Below are 17804 nucleotides of genomic sequence, written 5' to 3' on the forward strand. Positions count from 1 at the left end.
TATTTCATTGCGTATAATGCCACATTTTCTTTATCTGTTCCTCTGTCAGTGGAAGTATAGGTGTGCTGCTATTAGCATGGGTATGAATGTATCACTTTGATATGATGCCTTTAACTCTTTTGAGAAGATACCTAGAAGGAGAATAGCTGGGTCCAATGGAATTTCTTGTTTTAGTTTTTTTGAGGAATCTCCATACTGATTACCATGGTAGTTATACCAGTTTACAGTCCCACTAACAATGAAGAAAGGGTCTTTTTCCCCCTGCAGCCTCACTAGCATTTGTTATTGGTTGATTTCTTGATGATGGCCATTCTTTCTGGAGTGAGATGGACTCTCAGTGTTGCTTCAATTTGTATTTCTTGAATAGCCAGCAATGTTGAACATTTTTCCACATATTTCTTGGTCATTTCTACATCATCTGAGAAATGTCTACTTACTTCAGATGCTGATTTTTTATTAGATCTCTAACTTCTGGGATCTAATTCCTTGAGTTCTTTGTATATTCTAGATACTAGTCCTCTGAGCAGTAGCTGGCAGAAATTGTTCCCATTCTGTAGGTTGTCTCTTTGCTCTGTTGGCAGCTTCCCTTGCTGGGCAAAAGCTTTTTTAATTTGATGTGAGCCCATTTGTTTGTTCTTGGTATTATTTCTTGTGCAGCCGGGGATCTGCTCAGAAAGTCTTTGCCTGTGCCTGCGTCTGCAAGGTTCTTTCAGCAGATTAAGTGTTTCTGTTTTAATGTTTAGATCTTTGGCCCATTTTGATTTAGTTTTGTGCATAGTGAGAGAATGGATCTGGGTTCCATCTTTGGCATGTGAATAGCCAGTTTTCCCAGTACCACTTGTTAAGGAGGCTGTCTTTCCTCCAGTGAAAGGATTTGGCCCCTGTGTCAACGATAAGGTAGCTGAGTGTGCCTGGAGTTGCTTCTGCTTCCTCTATTCTGTTCCATTGATCCATGTGTCTTCCTCCAGTGCCATGCTGTTTTTATCACTGTAGCTTTGTAATATAACTTGAAGTCAGGGATTGTGATGCCCCTGCATTGCCTTTGTAGTCCAGAATTGTTTTTGCTATTCTAGGTTTCTTCTGATTCTGTATGAATTTTAGGATTGTTTGCTCTAGTTCTGTAAGGAATGCTATTGATATTTTGATTGGGATTATCTTTAATCTGTATAATAGTTTTAGAAGTAAAGAAATTCCTTGTTTAATGACATACTCATTGAATGGCTGTTTGGACTTACAACCAAGGCATGCTGTTTGGACTTGCAACCGCTGCTGACTTACAACTTGTCTTTTTTTTGTACAGTTCTCTACATCTTGTTAATAGAGCCTCAGTGTAGATTACACTTTGTTTATACAGTACTATAATTTTTGCTGATTGTACTGTACAGTGCAGTACTGTGGTTTTATATTCTGCTACACATTATAGTACTGCATAAAAAAGTTATGCAAATAAAAGCAAAGTCATTGAGTTAGACTTTCCCTTGACCATTTCTTTTTAATGTACATACTATATACAATTCTTCATTTAGTGACCTGGTCACAGGAACAGAGCTTGGTTGTTAAGTTAGGAATGTCTTATGGCAATTTTCACTATATTAATTCTGCCTATGAAGGAACAGGGGTATCTTTCAATTTTCTGATATCTTCATCTCCTTTTTCATACTACTGTATATTCACTATTGAGGTCTTTCACATCCTTGGTTAGGAAATTCCTAAGGATTTCATTTTTCCTGACACTATTGTGAAAGGTATTATTTCCCTAAATTTCCTCTTTTATTATTGGTGCACAGGAACATTACTGATTTTTGAGTGTTGACTTTTTATGTTGCCACATGACTAGATTTGGTTGTTAATTTGAGGAGTGTTTGGGGGAGGTTTGGGGGTCTTCTGTGTAGAAGATCCTGTTACCACAAATAACGATAATTTAACTCCTTCCTTTCCTATCCATATCTATATCAGTCAATGCTCACTAGAGAAATATATTTAACACAAGGCATATAAACATATAAGGATATACAAAGTAGGCTTACAAGAGCCGCCTGCAGACCAGGTGTGGGAGAGTGTGAAAGGGCAGACTGTGAGCTGGAGATCCAGAGGATCCGGTTGAAGCTCAAAAGCCTGGAGCTCACTGAAACACCCTGTGTGAGTCCACGTCAGCAGACTGAAGAGTCTGTGCTGGAAGCCAGGCGATGATGTCCAAGGTGAAGGCAAAGACTGAAGCTCTCCTGAAGAAACAAAGGGAGCCCTCCTTCTTCATCTCCTTTTTTATTCCATCCAGGATACAAGCCAATGGGTTGCTGTCACTCATACCCAGGGTGAGTCTTCTGCCTTCTGTAAACCCCCTCAGCCACACCCAGAACTATGCTGATCCAATCACCTGGAGATCCTTACTCAAATTGACACAACAGTTAATATCACAACATCCTTTTTATTTATTTCTCTTGTCTAATTGCTCTGGCTGATGTTTCAAGAACTATGTTGAACTGTTGTGGTGTTGTCAGACATCCTTGTCTCTTTCCTGACTTTAGAGGGAAAGCTTTCAGCTTCTCTCCATTTTAGTATGATGTTAGCCACTGGATTGGTATAGATAACTTTTATCAGATTAAGATAAAGACCTTCTACACTGTCTTGGTTACTTTTCTCTCCTTGCTGAGACAATAAAACGTGACACCCAAAATTAAAGAGGGAGAGGTTTATTTAGCTCACAGCTGTGGAGGTTTCAGTCCATACCCAGCTGGCTCCAAGGCAGGGTGGCAGGGCACAGGGGCAACACTTCAAGGAGCAGAAGACAGCAAAAGCAGCAAGAGCAAAGGGACACAACAAGCCTCTTTTCCACCCTTATACTGTAAGCAGGCTTCAGCCCCAGAGGTGGGGATAGCACTCACACCATCTCCTGCCCTCCTCCTGCACAGGATGAGGATGTTTACAAAGGAAGGACCCTGGCCTCCTGCTGAGTCATTTAGTCAAACTTCTAAACTACTCAAGTTGACACAATGTATCAAACCTAACATACACCTACTTTCTTCAGGATTTTTTTTATCAGGAATGGATGTTGGATCTTCTCAAATGCTTTTTCTGCATCTCTGAGATCATGTGGGATTATTTTGTCTTTGCTTCCGTTTATGAGGTATATTACATTTGTTAGTTTGCATATGTTGAACCATTCTTGCATTCCTAGAATAAATCCTACTTCGTCATGATGTATAGACATACATTTGTTTTTGTTGATCTGTTGGATTCTGCTTGCCAGTATCTTTGAGGATTTCTGCATCTATGGTCATTAAAATTGGCTTGTAGTTCTGTTTGGTTGGGTCCTTCTCTGCTTTTGGAATCAGTGTAATGCTTGCTGCCAGGAATGACTTTGGGAGTATTGCTTTCCTTTCAACTTCATTAAAGAGTTTGAGGAGTATTGGTGTTAGATTTTCTCTGAAGTTCTTAAAGAATTCAGTAGTAACTGTTTAGGCTCTTAAGCCAAAAGATTCTTAACTTTTTAAAAAAGTACAAGTGATACAAACAGGCCATTCCTAAACCTGTGTTCATTAGTCAAGGTTCTCTAGAGAGATGAGCCACTGCGAGAGATGGAGAGAGAGTGGGACATAAGAACGGAAAGAAAGAAATGGAGAGCTGGAGGGAGAGCCAGAGGAGGCAGGGGCGTGGCAGGGGGGGGAATCGACTCGGGGTTATGAAGCTAAGAAGTCAGTGCCAGGCCATCTGCAGGCTGGACACCCGGGATGCTGTACGCCTGGTAGCAGGTTTAGAACCAGGGACACTGATGATGCAGTGCTCGCCTGAAGCTAAAGGGGAAGTACTGAGGGGGTCACTGTGAACTCCTGAGTCCCAGTGCTAGAGAGCTGGGCGTTCTGCCGTCCAGAGCAGGAAGAGTGCCCTGGACCAAAGGAAGACCACGCCCTGCTTTGTGCTCCGGGAGGCCAGGTCCCCCCATGTAGCCCGCAGCCTCCCACACCAGCCTCCAAGGAGCCAAAAGATTCACACACACATGCAGCAGCTGCAGCAGCACCCCTGAACCATGCAGGCAGCCCCAACCACCACAACACATAGGGTCAACTATCGTGTTGTGACGGGGTTTGAATTACAAGTGGGTTTATGGTAAAAGTAGTAATAATCATCATACCCGAAACAGGGGCTCCTAATGCTCGCTGGTGTGTGACTCAGTGTAGCTTCCAGTTCCATACATTTGTGAAGTGCACCTGGTCCCCGCTCAGATGTCTTTTTGACATCTGAAAGGAGGGGCCTCCTGCGCCATCTCCACGGGACTGCCCAGCATGTGGCCTGCTCCATGCCCTTGCGGCCCACACTGCCCTCGTGCTCCCAAGTCCTCTTTCTGGAAGGATCTGCAGCCCCCAGGGCCGCCCCCTGCACAGGCCTAGAGGAAGGGATGACGGTGCCCAGGACACCGCTGGCTTGGAAAGTGACTGTACAGCAATGAGGTGCATTCGTCCCCAGGCTTTTTTTTTTTTTGGCTGTATTCTGACAGAAACACAGAGATCTGAGTGCCTTTAAATCCTCAGCGCCCAGAGAACGAGGGTGAAGGAACCTGGCACGTTCCCAAGCCCCGGTCCTGAGTCCTGCCAGGTAAATGCCTGGGTATGAGAGACCTGGTGGCTCATTTTACACCCACAGGGCGGCTTCACAGGACGGACATCTGTCAGCAAGTCATCACACTGCAGTGCACTACCGTCCTCATCCCTCCGGTCATCTCAGGAAAGAACTAGAGCCAGTCCTCACTCGTGAAAAATCTGCTTTTCCTGCTGACTGACATTATGCACAGAAATAACCAACACAGAAAAAAAAATTGTTATATCCCACTTAAAATTAGTAAGTACAACTGATCTGTATAACAGCTACCATAATTCAGAAGTAGAGTATCAAAATAAATAATATTTAACATTTGGAAATACTAGCATTTATAAAATGCCTTAAATGTTTTATTTCATTTGACTTTCTCAGCAACTGTTTGATTGTTCACAACTGACAAGTGTCAGAGAAGTTTAATGACTCGCTGAGCTTAAGTGACTTACCTATGCCTCCACACCCACCTCAGATGGCAGGCGGCGGCTTCTTACAGCAGGAAATGTGTCGCTACCGCATGTGCAGTGATCTCACACTGTGGTACCTACTCGGATGAGCAGAAAACTCACGTCCTCTCAAAAATCTGCACATGAGTGTTACAGCAGCTTTATCCACAGCTGCTGCCACTTGGAAGCAAACAAGGTGTCTTCCTTTGGAAGTAAATGATAACAAACTCTGGAGCACCCAGGCCATGGACTGGTATGAGGGATAAAGAAATGAGGACTCATCCATGGAGAGACGTGGAGAAAACCTAGATACACGTTTCTGACTCAGAGAAGCCAGGTCGAGGCCAACTCTATGACTTCCTGGAAAAGGGGAACTCCAGAGACAGAAGAGGATGAGTGGTGCCTGGGACTCGAGGGGGTAGTGTGTTAGAAAGCTTTCTGTCACTGTAACAGTATGTCTGAGAGACCTCAACTGACTGGGAGGAAAGGTCTGTTTTGGATCATGGTTCCGAGGTCTCAGTCCGTGCACTGTTCCACTACTCCACACGGCGCAGCTTCTGCCCAAGGACTCAGCTCACAGCCAGAGAAGGGCATCAACAGCCAGAGAAGCACAGCACACCCGCCAGCGGCCCCGCCTTGCTCCCTACCCGCCTGCGCCACTGGCTGACAGAGTGTGGGATGGCCTTTGGAAGACACAGTCCCAACACCTTGCAGGGCCAGGCAAGTTTCTCCAGGAAGCTCTGTGCTCTGAATTGGCACCCAGGGCACGGTACTCTTGATGCCCTGCCAGGATTCACCAGCCCAGGAACCCAGGGGTTGGAACAGTCACCACTACCCCAAGTTTCTCACTAGCAAGTTTCCACTTTCTGTCTCCAAGGATTTATGCTCCGCCGGCCTTGAAGTCAGTTCCAGGAAGAAGAGCGCATCCACCAGGGTGCAGTACGTTGCTGCTACCCAGCTGGAGTCAGAAGAATTACGTCAGAGATGCAGAGTCTCTTTGTACCCCATGTTCCATCACTACAGGTCATGAAGAAGTATAAGACACTGGTCCACACAGTCCGGGGACAGTCCTGGACACCCAGGAAGGACAGCAGGTCACCCTGGGCCCCTGGGGAGGACAGAGGGTGTGTGGTAGGTGGGGAACAAGTGAGTGAACAGCAGCCAGATGAGGCCACAGCCGGGCTGGTCCTTCCTTGTGTGGATCCAAATGCACGCCTGTCCGCGGTAGGTGCGTTTTCACGTCATCCCTTCCTCTCATCCCCTTCTGTCTAAGATGCAGTGTGTTGATATACTTGCAATATTCACGCAGTTAGCTTGGTATTCGTGATTTCAGTGACCAGATGTGGAGAGGAAGTGAATCAGCCAGCAGGTGACCATTGGCAGAGCAGCTCCGGGGAGATGGCTGCACGCCCTGGCAGCCCTAGTCCTTGTCACCCTCCCCGCCAGGTTGATGTCACACATAAGGGCACAGCTGTCTGCCTGGGCACCAGCTTGCTGATCTCTCCCTGCCCACCCCTGCCATGGGCTCATCATGGCCCTGCTACTCTGGACAAACCTCACAGGCTGCCCTGTGGGAGAGCGCGAGCTCTGCCCAGGGACCTGGCGTCAGTACCTGGTGCACACCATCAGCGGAGCTCCCCAAGGCTTCGGAAGAGCCAGCACTCTGTGAGTGCTGCGGACGGGCAGAGGGATCTCTAAGCCCCAGCCACAAGCCTTCTCCCTGCAGCAGCACACCCGCCCTCAGAGGGCTGTGACCACAATGCCAGCTGGAGCTTCTGCCACAGGTCAGGGGTCACTGGCTCCACCGCTGCCCTGCTCCCTGTGTGACAGTGACGGAGATTTAAGTCCTGACTGTGAGACACAGGATTTTCCCCTGTGCCACTCTGAGCTGTGATGCTGAGTGTGGCCACAGCCTGGCTCCCGTTTGGGACAAGTGGAGGCACGACCATCTCGGCAGTAGATTGTGAGAATGTGACCTCGAGGTGGCTCCCCTCTGTGTATAATTACACACAGCGAAAGTTAAAGCAGGAACAATAGAAACTGTGCGTCCAGTGCAACAGTGTACACCTTTAAACTGACTAATTGTGTAAATGATCTTGGTGAAGATCGATCCAGTGAAGTATACAGGGGAGAGGAATCTCCTGCCACCAAACCATAGCACACGGATAGCACACGGCACCTCACAGGGCCTCGGGCCAGCACCGACTGGTCCGCATCTGGTCAGTCAGGCTGGGATGCCCACCTCTCTGCAGAAGCCTCAGTGTCTGTCCCTCACGTCCTGGGATTCCCACCCGTGGGCCACAGACAGGACACCCCACGGAGCCGTCCTGGCGTAGACCCTGGCCTTTCTGGAAGCCAGGCCCCGGCTCATGGGCCCCCATCTCCTCACCCCTAGAGGCCTTATAGGTACGGGTGAGGGTGCAGCTGCCCAGCCTACCTGTGCGGGACAGCGTCTGCAAGGTGACCCTCAGGTGCTGCAGGGCCACGGGCGATACTTCATAGCGTGATGTGTCCAGAGCCGGAACCTTTTGGCACCTTCCAAACACTCCGTCTGTGGGAAGAGGAGGGCAAGAGGGACAGACATTAGGTCTGGTCTTCGAGAGCAGGAAGGTCCACATGCGCTCTCCCTTTGCACCGCACAGTGGACTTGGGACAGCTGTGAGCCCCGAGGACACAGGTGCATTCAGAAAGCACGGCTTTGCCTAACTAAAGAGCCAAGTGTCTTGGGAACACCAGTGTGGAAGGCAGAGGAAAAATAACTAGTGGTGCCCGTGGGATCTGAAGTCACACTGGCCTCTAGTGCCTGGGTCCAGAGATTGGGACCCCGTGTGCACCCCACACCACTGTCACTCGGCTTCCCACCCCCTCCCCACGCCGCACACAATTGATATGAGGCCTGCAGCTGCCACCTCTAACAGAAGGTCACTAACACTGGGGGCCTCCTCTGCAGCAGGAGGACGGACACCCAGGAAATATGAATACTAACTTGCAGAGGCCTCGAGGACCTGCCAGCACACCCCGGAGCCGACAGCCTGCTCTGATGACCAGGAAGCAGGGACTTGGAGGTGGCCACAGCCGCCCGCTGAGTTCACGCTCTCCCAGTTGTCTGCTGTGACAGAGCCTGCTGTTTCCGTCCCTCCAAACCACACCCTCCTACGACTGTGGGCCCCAATTAGTCTATTCAGGAACTGTGCACTTTGAGATGAGCTTCGTGGGGGGCTTCAAACATTCAAATTTCCTTCTCGCTCGCACAAAGGACTGATTCAGGGCCCAGGGCTTCCCACACAGGGCAGCCATCTGCAGACCCAGGCCGCGAAGGAAACGGCTTCTTTCATTGTCCACAGCAGTTTCGCGGCCAGCGTGGCTAAGAAAGCCATTCAAACACAACAAGTGTAATTAGCAGACCCGCCCTGGCCGGCCGGGCTGCTCAGAATGGCTGGTCTGATGATACTGCATCCGTGCTCACCACGATGGTGCGATTAGCAGAAAACAACCCTCAGCACGTGAGCACCTTGTGATTTCTATGGCACTTTGCAAACCGGAGCGATGGAGGATGGCGGGCCCAGCTGTGTGGAGCAGGCGGCAGGGCCGTGAGGACACAGCCGTCTGCCGCCGTCCCTCCTCAGTGGGCCCCTGCACGCCCCATCCCACATGGTGGCCACACAGAGCCAGAATGGCCCCGGGGCAGCTCCGGCAGCAGACACAGTGCCCACAGCCCCACCCAGGGTGAGGACAGGATGCACACAGGACCGCAGAGGATGTGTCCCACGCCTCTCTGTCAAATACTGAAAATGGGGTGTGTGTGTGTGTGTGCACATGTGTGCACATGCACTACGGTGGGGCAAGAGAGAAGAAGAGAAGCTCTGCAGCAACATAACTCAAACCTTGACCCAAGAAGTGAAAGACAACGGCAGCATGAAGCAACCTAAAGAGCAGGAAAAGGCCCAGCCCCTTTGTAAAGGAGGGCAGAGAAAAGGCCAGGAGGCCGGGGGGAGATGGAATTGGGTTCTTTGACTCCCAGGCTGGGCCTGGCCAGTGACTCCCCAAATCCTGGGCCAGCCCCCACCCAGCATCCCAGCCCTGCTTCAGAACACAAGGACTCTGAGGAACCAGCAGGATTGAAGAAATACAAGATAGGTAGAAAGGAGACAAGGAGATCATAACTAAAAACAGCACTTTAAAGGAGACTGCTTTCCACAACCCAGTGGAAGTCACCCCGCATCCATGTCAGCTTCCTTTGTTTAAACGAGACTCCTGCCTTCCAGACCAAAATCAAAGCCCAAACTCCTCAGGAATACAGTACCGAAAGTCCATAAATTGGCTTCCATGAGAAAGAACAGGAGCCTGATCGTAAGGCAAAGGGATGGGTTGAGACAATTCAAAGAATGCTTCAGTTATCCATCTTAAAAACAGCAACAACTGGACCCATACCAGCAAAATGAGGCAATGCCTTTCTGAGGGGTGAGCCACCCCTTCCCGGGGTTTCCACCTCTCAAGACAAGCACAAGTGATCCCAATATGAGTCAATCTCTCTCTCTCTCTTTCTCTCTCCCTCTCTCTCTTTCTCTCTGTCCTGCACTCTTTTTTTCAGTGCATACTTGAAATTTTTGCCTAATAAATCCCTTTATGTCTCTTACTGACACATCCTGAAAATTCTTTTTCTGAGACTGGAGTCAGCAAACCTGCAGACACCTACAGGCAGGGCAGGGCAGGGCAGGGCAGGGCAGGGCAGGGCAGGGCAGGGCAGGGCAGGGCATTCCCTCCCTTCAGCTCAGGAACTCCTGAGACCCGGGGTTCACAAAATCATGAACACCATGGAGATGAGAAAAGATTGTCTCTCACCTGAGAGAAGAGGAGATGACCTCGTGCATCCTCCTGTCTGTCTGTCACACATCATTATTATCACCCAACAATCTGTGTGCACCCATGCATCTATAAACATAGATGACGTGCACATGTGTATACACATGTGCATGTTCACCCAGACAGGCATACTCATGTGTTCACATAGATAGGTAATATGTACATGCATGTGTGCATGTGTGAGTATGTAAATGCGGACAGGGACACACAAGCATACCCGCAGCATCTGACCCCTGACTGCCTGACTCACCAGGGACCGGTGATGCCACACACACTGCCACACAGCGCCCGCCCCATGCAGGCTGCTCTGCAGGAATCTGCTGAACCCCGGGCCCCTAGGATTCTAGGAGGGCCCGCCCCTTACTGGGCAGAGCAGGAGACCCCACAGCCCTGGACGACACTGCCGACGGAAAGAAAAGGGGCACCGAGCTACAGTGGGCTGTGCCACCTCCGGTTAAGTGACTTCAGCTGAGGGGCAAAAGCCTTATTTAAAGTGAGACGCTTTACTGACCTGTCTTAGAATCAGGGATCAGCTTTTCCTACTTGAAAGGGAAAGTGCTGACTTCCTGGCTGGATTTTTGAAGAATGTCGTAAAACAGATCATCTTGGTCATCCCTTTGCATTAGCTGGCACTCGGGGGTGTGCTGTTCCCACAAGTAGCAGCCATGTCATCAGCATCACCTCGGAGGATGGCCCACCACACGTGGACGAACAAGCTGGCCTGGTCCTGTCCCAGGGCCCAAGGTCTGTCCTGCTGTGGGACTGCCACTCCAGCCCGTCTCAGCCCTCTCTGGGTCTGTGGGCTGCCCATGGCCTCCCAGCCCCACACGGCAGGCATATGCACACACATGTGCATATGCACACACATGTGCATACGCACACACACATAATGCATGCACTTCCACACACTTCTCTTATGCACGGCATTCTCGCAAGTATGAACACATGTGCACACAAGCTCACTCTTACATGCACACAACTCACCCATACACACTCATGCACATACCCCTGCTGTTATGGTTTGTGTCTGCATGTCCCCCAAATCCTCATGCAGTCACGGGGCAGGCTTTTAGAGTTTTGATTCATGGTTATGAGTGCTACATTGCCCTGGGGCGGATAGTTTACATATGTAAGCGAGAGGAAGAGGCTGCTTGCAGCCACTCCTCCCTTTTGCTCTGGCTGCCTGCTGTTTTCGGCTGCCATGTGCCACTCTGCCTCAGAGCCAGCCAAGTATGGACTGAAACCTCCACAGACTGTAAGCTAAACAAACCTTTCCTCCCTTAAATCTGAGTGTCAGGTATTTTGTTTCAGCAATGAGAGAAAAGTAACCAAGACACCTGCATACATACATGTGCACCAGTGTACACACTCATACAATTGCACACATGTGCTGCTCGTGCACACACTCGTGTGCACATGCACTTTCACAATGCTGTCTCCATGTCAGCCAGTCTACTCCTCAGTTTGATGCCCTTCCAGCACCACCTCTCCCTCATGAGTCTCCAGAAGGACAGGGCCACAGCTCCAGCCTCTGCATTCCCCCAGCAGCGGACACAATGGCTCACCCCATGTGCATCAGGGGGTCAGTGACCAATTTAAAAGGAAACAGGGGCTGAGGAGATAGCTCAGCAGCACAGTGCCGGCCGGGCAAGTGCAAAGTCCTGAGCTCGATTCCTGGTACCAAAAAATAGATAAATAAAAGGAAATTTGGACACCTGAGGAAGTGCATCCCATGAGCCAGAGCTCTGGTTTGCTGGAATACAAATAGATAAAGAAGCTTTCACCCCTTGCCAAGTGACCTGCTGGATGAAGGACTTGCTGGACGCCAGAGCAAGGGCCGGAGGTGGGGATGCCCTGGAGAGGCAGGTGTGTGCCTTGGTCCCTTCCATGTCTCTCTGCTTGGAGTCAGAGCGCTGGTTTTCCCCTCGTTCTTCCATCCCTAGCCAGGGTCCTACAAGCAGCCGGTGCTCTTAGTTAGGAAGTACTCTGGGAGAAAGATGGGGCTCTGCTGCCCAGGGTCTCTCCAGGGCCCTGGCGCCAGAGCCTGGTCTTCCACTTCCCATGACTGTGCAGCTGTTCTCTCAGGATGGCCAGGAGCATCAGGTCAAACCACCAGGAAGTGGACGGACAAGCTGGCCTGCATCCCCCATACTGAGGTGCTCTGCCTAGGAGAAGCAGCTGGGAACCCAGGCTAGCCTCCAAGGCTGTCCAAGGAGCAACTGTCATGGGGCCTAGTTGTAAATCAGGCTAAGTGCTAAGAAAGGTGTTCTTGAGTGTTGCTCGATGCCTCTTCATGGAGACCCACATGGAAGTGCCCTGGTGCTGGGACCGGGTGCCTCTTCCCACCGCTGCGGACCCTGACCTCCGCTGACCCCATTCACCTCCCTCTCTGCTGAGGCCATGGCCGGGCAGCGATGCGACAGACCCTCCTTCACTGTGCGTGCTCTGATGGAGAAGGTTTCAGCACACCGAAGTTTCCTTTGCAGATATAGTCATCTCATCTTCACCTAATGCTACGCCTATTTTCATTTCCATTTGCCATTTATTCCCTTTGCCTGTTCCAGTTCTTCATGATCTCTTTAGGGTTTCCTACAGGACCTGGAAATTAATAAGTCCAGAGTCAACACCTAACTTTGCAGTTCCCAGCGGGGTCACTATTACAGCAAGTGCATGCACCTGTCCGTCGTGTGCGGAAACAGTCCCTTCCGCTCCCCCTGCATGTGGGTGTCCGTCTCAGCTCCCCCAGAGTTCTTGTTCGTGAGCAGGAGGCGAGAAAGGATCCACAGTTATAAAGTCTCTGTGAGGAGGGTGGGCACTGAAATGATTGCGGGCAGGCAAGAGGCACACGGCAAGCAATCCGGTGAGCAGAACCCTCTCCTGATTTGAGCTAGGAAAGGCTCTCAAGAGCTGGGGCGGGGACCCAGGCTGTTTCTCTCCCTGGTCACTAAAATGCATTTGGGTTTGCAAAACGCTGTGTCCAGTAAATACCACATGTGTTCCGGCCACTCCTGTGTGGAGTCACCGGCTGGCAGCTGGAGAAAGGACCACAGGGTCCTTCCCGACTCTCCCTAGAAGCACAGGGAGGCACAGCTCAGAAGTAAGGACCCCAAGAGGTTCCCAGAACTCAACCGTTCTGAGAAACAGCCAGGCGCAGAGCTTTCCAGGGAATCCCTGGCCCACCATAGGCATGGGGGCCATCCCTGCCACACGGTGAGCCCATCAGCCCAGAGGGCAAACACCTAACCCTTCACGTTGGGTATCGAAACTCCAGCACTGACTGCCTGCATCCAAGAGCCAGCATCGGGCCTGAGGACCAAGCAGCAACAGTGACCCCTGGTGGCTGCCTCCCCAAAGCACCAGGTTCTCCACTGAGAGTCAGAAAAAGGGCTCTGCTCCCTGGCTCCACCACAAACCAGGGCTGTGGCCCAGGAGCCCGTAGGGCTAGGACGGGTGAGCCTGCCACATGGACATCAAGAGACACAGACGACAATACCCAGAGGGCAGAAGTAACGCATGTGCTCATGTGTGGTACCCAGATATGCACAGGATAGACGCACACGGCCACACCCTCGCCAGGCATGCGCACTTGCACTTATACATAGGCTCTTGTGTGCAGAGACACTCACAACCATACACCATCACACACGAGTGCAATGGGCACAAAGCTCACACCCACATTCATTTACACATACATGCACACACTCCTGCAAGGTGCACGCTTGATCTGATGCACACACTCACATACATACGCTGAGACCCACAGCACGGAACCCCAGACCTGCCTCAGGTAGTACACAAGTGACCCCACATCCAATGTCTATAGATGCTTGGCCAGAAATCAGACCAGGGACCCCTACTGCAGGGTTGGAACAGGGACCCCTATCTGCAGATCAGGACCAAGACAGGGGCCCCCTTAAGCTGAGGCAGGACAGGGACCCCATTGGCAGGCAGCCGCCTGTACCCACCCTGCAGCTCAGCCTTTGAGCTCAGACCTCCAGGTGTCTGTCTTATGCTTGGGACAGACCACTCCCTTCTTTCCCAGCCCCCGGGGTCCCTGGCATCCTGTCCTCCTCCCTCTCAGATGGGAGTTTCCTAGCCCAGTTCTGTGCTCTTTGGCTGTCCTGGGACCCTGAAGGCTGAGGATGTCAGAAACTTCCTCTAGCAGGACCCCAGGGCTGCTCATGGCTGCTTTTGGGGAAGAGGGAAGTCAGGACGGCCTGGAGTCTCCGCCCTCCAGCAGGGAAGAGCTTCTCTGAGCTCCATCCTGCTCCCTGGGCATCCTGCAGCTGAGCTGGACACAGTTCTGTTCCCAGCAGCTCTGCAGCAGTCACAGCTCTGAGTGCTGCGCCGAACACCCAGGAGCCACAGATGGGTCCTGGGAGGAAGCAACCGGGGCCCCCGAGGCATTGGCCCCAAATGCAGCCCAGACTCCAGAAGCCCTAGCTCTGTGAGCCCCTCCAAGGCCAGATCACTGTGCAGTCTGGCAGCTTGGTTCTTGCGGGCGAGCATGAACAAGCCAGGGCCTATCCCCCTGAAAACTGCTTCTCTTCCGGGATTTCACAGCGGCTCGGCAGCGCGCTGACCAGCCACAGAAGGCAGGGACAGGGGAACGGGAGGACAGTGCCAAGCAGCTGCTGCACTCAGGTGGGTCTGGAAGGCTCCTGCTCAACAGTGGGACGTGGGCAGATGGAGGCACTGAGCCACCCTGGAGCTGCCCTGTCCCTGTCTGTGAACAACCAGGCGCCCATCTGCCCATCACCTGAGGGCTGTAATAAGACTGGCACAAAAAGCCCAGCAGTAAACACACGACTGCCCCATGGTTAGGCCCGCATGGCCACCAGCCTGCTCAGCTAACAAACCGGCCCGCAGGGGTCATCAGGCATGGGGACATGCGCAGGTGGCCATCCCAGGGGAGACGGCAATGTGATCAAAGTCCACTCGGGACACACTCACAGGGTCCGCTGTACCAAGAACCTGCTGAGCATCTCACCTCGGGGGACAGAGTGAGGAGCTGAATGAAGAGGTCGTGAGGGAGGAGCTGTGACCGGGCCAGCGCCTTAGGGAGGAGGCCCCAGAGAGATCCATGGTCTTTGCAGGTGAGGATGTGTGAGCAGACCCCGTGCATGCACCAAGCAGCAGACCCTACTCAGCATCCACTTCCTGTGGAGGACAAGTGTCCTTTGTCCCCAAGCCCCTAGACCATAGTATTTTGTTTTCTATGTACACTGTGCACCCCCAGGTCACAAAGAGAGACCAGCTGTTCCCATTCCAAGAAGGCCGCCTCTCACCTCTCAGCTGACACGGGCACCTAAGGAACAGAGCCCGGCATCCTTCACAGATATGACCACGCCCACTGAGGACATGAGTTGGCTACTGGACAGTCCCTGGCCCCTGAGCAGGGGCAGAACCTTATCCCAGGGGTCACAAACGCACAATTGCACAGCAGGAGACTGTCAGGCAATCCCACTCCTGCACAAAAGAGGCCACCACACCCACTCCAAGTAGGAGCCTCTCTGCCCTGACCCATGACACTGTTCACGGAGCCCCACACCTGGTGGAGATGCCTCACACAGGAATCTCTGCCGCAGAGACCAAGACTCCAGAGGAGCCCCTGACAAGCCCCCTTCTGCAGGGCTCTGGAGCCTGCCTGGGAGGTCAGCCACCCACAGCCCCAACAAGTCCCCCAGGCCCACGACAGCAGCCTCTGCAGACCTGAGATGCTGTCCTTGCCAGGCCCTGCGCTTGGGCAGGGAGAACAAGAATCGCAAGAGGAGCAGAGCCTCATGTTGAGCAGACGGGGCAGCGTGCCCTCCCTGTCAGCACCCACTGCCCAGCCTGGGCCCAGAAAGTGTGTCCCAAAGCCTGACAGTGCAAGGACGGTACCCGCCTTCTCTCTGCAAACGAGGACCAGGTCCTGGCATGGGCAAGGCTGTGCCCAAACACCCCGACTCCGGGGCCCAGCTGGGGCAGTCGCAGCCGAAGTGCTGGAGTCAGGGCTCAGTGCTCTGCAAGTGGGCAGGGAGGCTGTGCATGGTGGGCAAAGCAAACTGCACCCGAGCCTCGGGGTGCGGCCGCCCCTGAGAAGGAAGCTGTCCACACCCCCAGGACGGCCTTCAGGCCCACGGACCTACTCACCTAGGCAAGAGTGCTAGCGAGTCTCAATGGGGATGCCGACCTTTCGGACCCACAGCCGGTGCCTCTGCCCCCTTGGTGCTGCATGTGCCAGCACCTACCCTGGACCCAGCCAAGCCACCTGACGAGACATGTGCTCCGGTGGCAGGAGCACTCCTCACGCAGCAGGGCACCCCGCCACACCACCATGCTCACAGAACCCAGCTTCTAGTGAGGGCTGCAGAGAACAGCCGTGGGGGGGGGTAGGGGGGCACTTTCCCCGTAGGGCCCTGAGCGGTGGTGCTGCGCCAGAGCCACGGTCTGGACCCTGCAGGGTGCACTGCCCACACTGACTTCTTTCAGTGGGAAACAAGGGAACCAAAGGTAAAGCCAGAGAAGGTGCAGCACAGCGCCATGGGCCCCGTGCTGAACCCAGGGCTCACAGTTTTCCTGTGCTTGCATGAGGCTGCTCTTGGCCAGCCGCCTGGAGTCTCCTGCTTCCCTGAGTCCCATTAAAGGACAGGGGGTGGGGACACCACAGCCAGTGGGGCCCAAGGGTGGCTTCTGGCTCCCCGCTCCAAACCGGCCTGCTGGGCAGCTTTGGGCGAACAATTTCATTTCTGTTTTCTATGAGGTTACTGAATCAGAAATGCCCTGAGGTGCTTTCTAGATAGATGCTGCGTGAAGGGACAAGCAGGACACAGATGTCAGCCCAGAGCTCAGGCTTGCAAGCAACAGTCTTGCAAGCCCTGTCTCCTCCTCAGAGGCATCCATGGCCAGCTCTAGCTGGTGCTCCTCTGCCCAGGGCCCCGTGTCACCTGTCCACCTGTGTCCAGAGAGCTGAGGAGACACTGCTGCAGCCCCCGCAGGCTTTGCTGGCCTCACCACCTGCAAAATGCAGCCATGGCCACAGGCAGTCGTGACCGGGCCAGATGCCAGCCCCCAAACCACCAGGCTCGGGAGAGCTTCTCTGGCCACATCCAGAGCCCAGTGCCCACTTCTGTGACGGCCATGGGAGCCAGCATGGAGGACCACAGGGAGACAGAGGCAGGCAGGGAGCCGAGCAGGTAGCCCCGAGACCTTACATTGTTATCACAGGAAACTGCAAGCCTTTGTCACACTGGGTTTTCACACAAATATAAATGAATGGAAATGCCTCCCTGGTACATCTTCATGGCATTCCATTAGGTGACTAAAATGCCCACAGCTGGTATCCCGGACTCCACCCAGGGACTGTGCTGACCCTTGTGGCCCTACTTTTCACACTGAATTTTTGTACACAAATATTCATGCTTTTACATGTTTATTTGGCTCTTTCTCCCTTACCTTCACATTTCAACTTCAAATACATAATCTCATCTCTTCATCACTTCCTTATCTTTTATGTTTTTGGAAGAGGAAAGTCAAATATAATCAAAAACAGTAAGTGTAAAATGCTGTGCTTGCAAATCACAGATACCCAGCACCTGCCTTTGAATAAGGGAATAGCTAACCTGAGTAGAAATATACACCTTTTCCAGGGTCCTGCTGAGCAAGGTGCATGAAGAAAAAGACAATATAACAGAATTTTATCTGCAAGGAATTCGTGTTTTATTGGAGGAGCTAATATGTGGACAAACGTATCTCAGAGCATCATAAAGCAAACTGTAAAAACAGCTAAAGAAAGCAGGGGCAATTTCTAATGAACAAGTTTGTTCTTTGCATTTTCTATGGGGAAATCAGGAGAAACTGATTCAGTGGGAGGAGGCTTCTATGGATCAGTCTCCTTGGAAATGGTGGACCAACCCAAACTCATCA

General features: G+C 52.2%; 1 protein-coding gene across 1 annotated transcript in view; it reads right to left on the reverse strand.

The window, feature by feature from the left end:
• The window catches only part of Ptprn2 (protein tyrosine phosphatase, receptor type, N polypeptide 2), a 496397-nt gene that overhangs the window by 382647 nt on the left and 95946 nt on the right, over positions 1–17804 (reverse strand). Inside the window, exon 4 of the mRNA XM_005414104.1 lies at positions 7471–7584. Within this exon, the coding sequence (XP_005414161.1) occupies positions 7471–7584 (114 nt within the window). The remainder of the gene's footprint in view (positions 1–7470; positions 7585–17804) is intronic.

This window comes from Chinchilla lanigera, unplaced genomic scaffold (genome assembly GCF_000276665.1).
Source record: "Chinchilla lanigera isolate Chin_1 unplaced genomic scaffold, ChiLan1.0 scaffold00178, whole genome shotgun sequence".
NCBI lineage: Eukaryota > Metazoa > Chordata > Mammalia > Rodentia > Chinchillidae > Chinchilla > Chinchilla lanigera.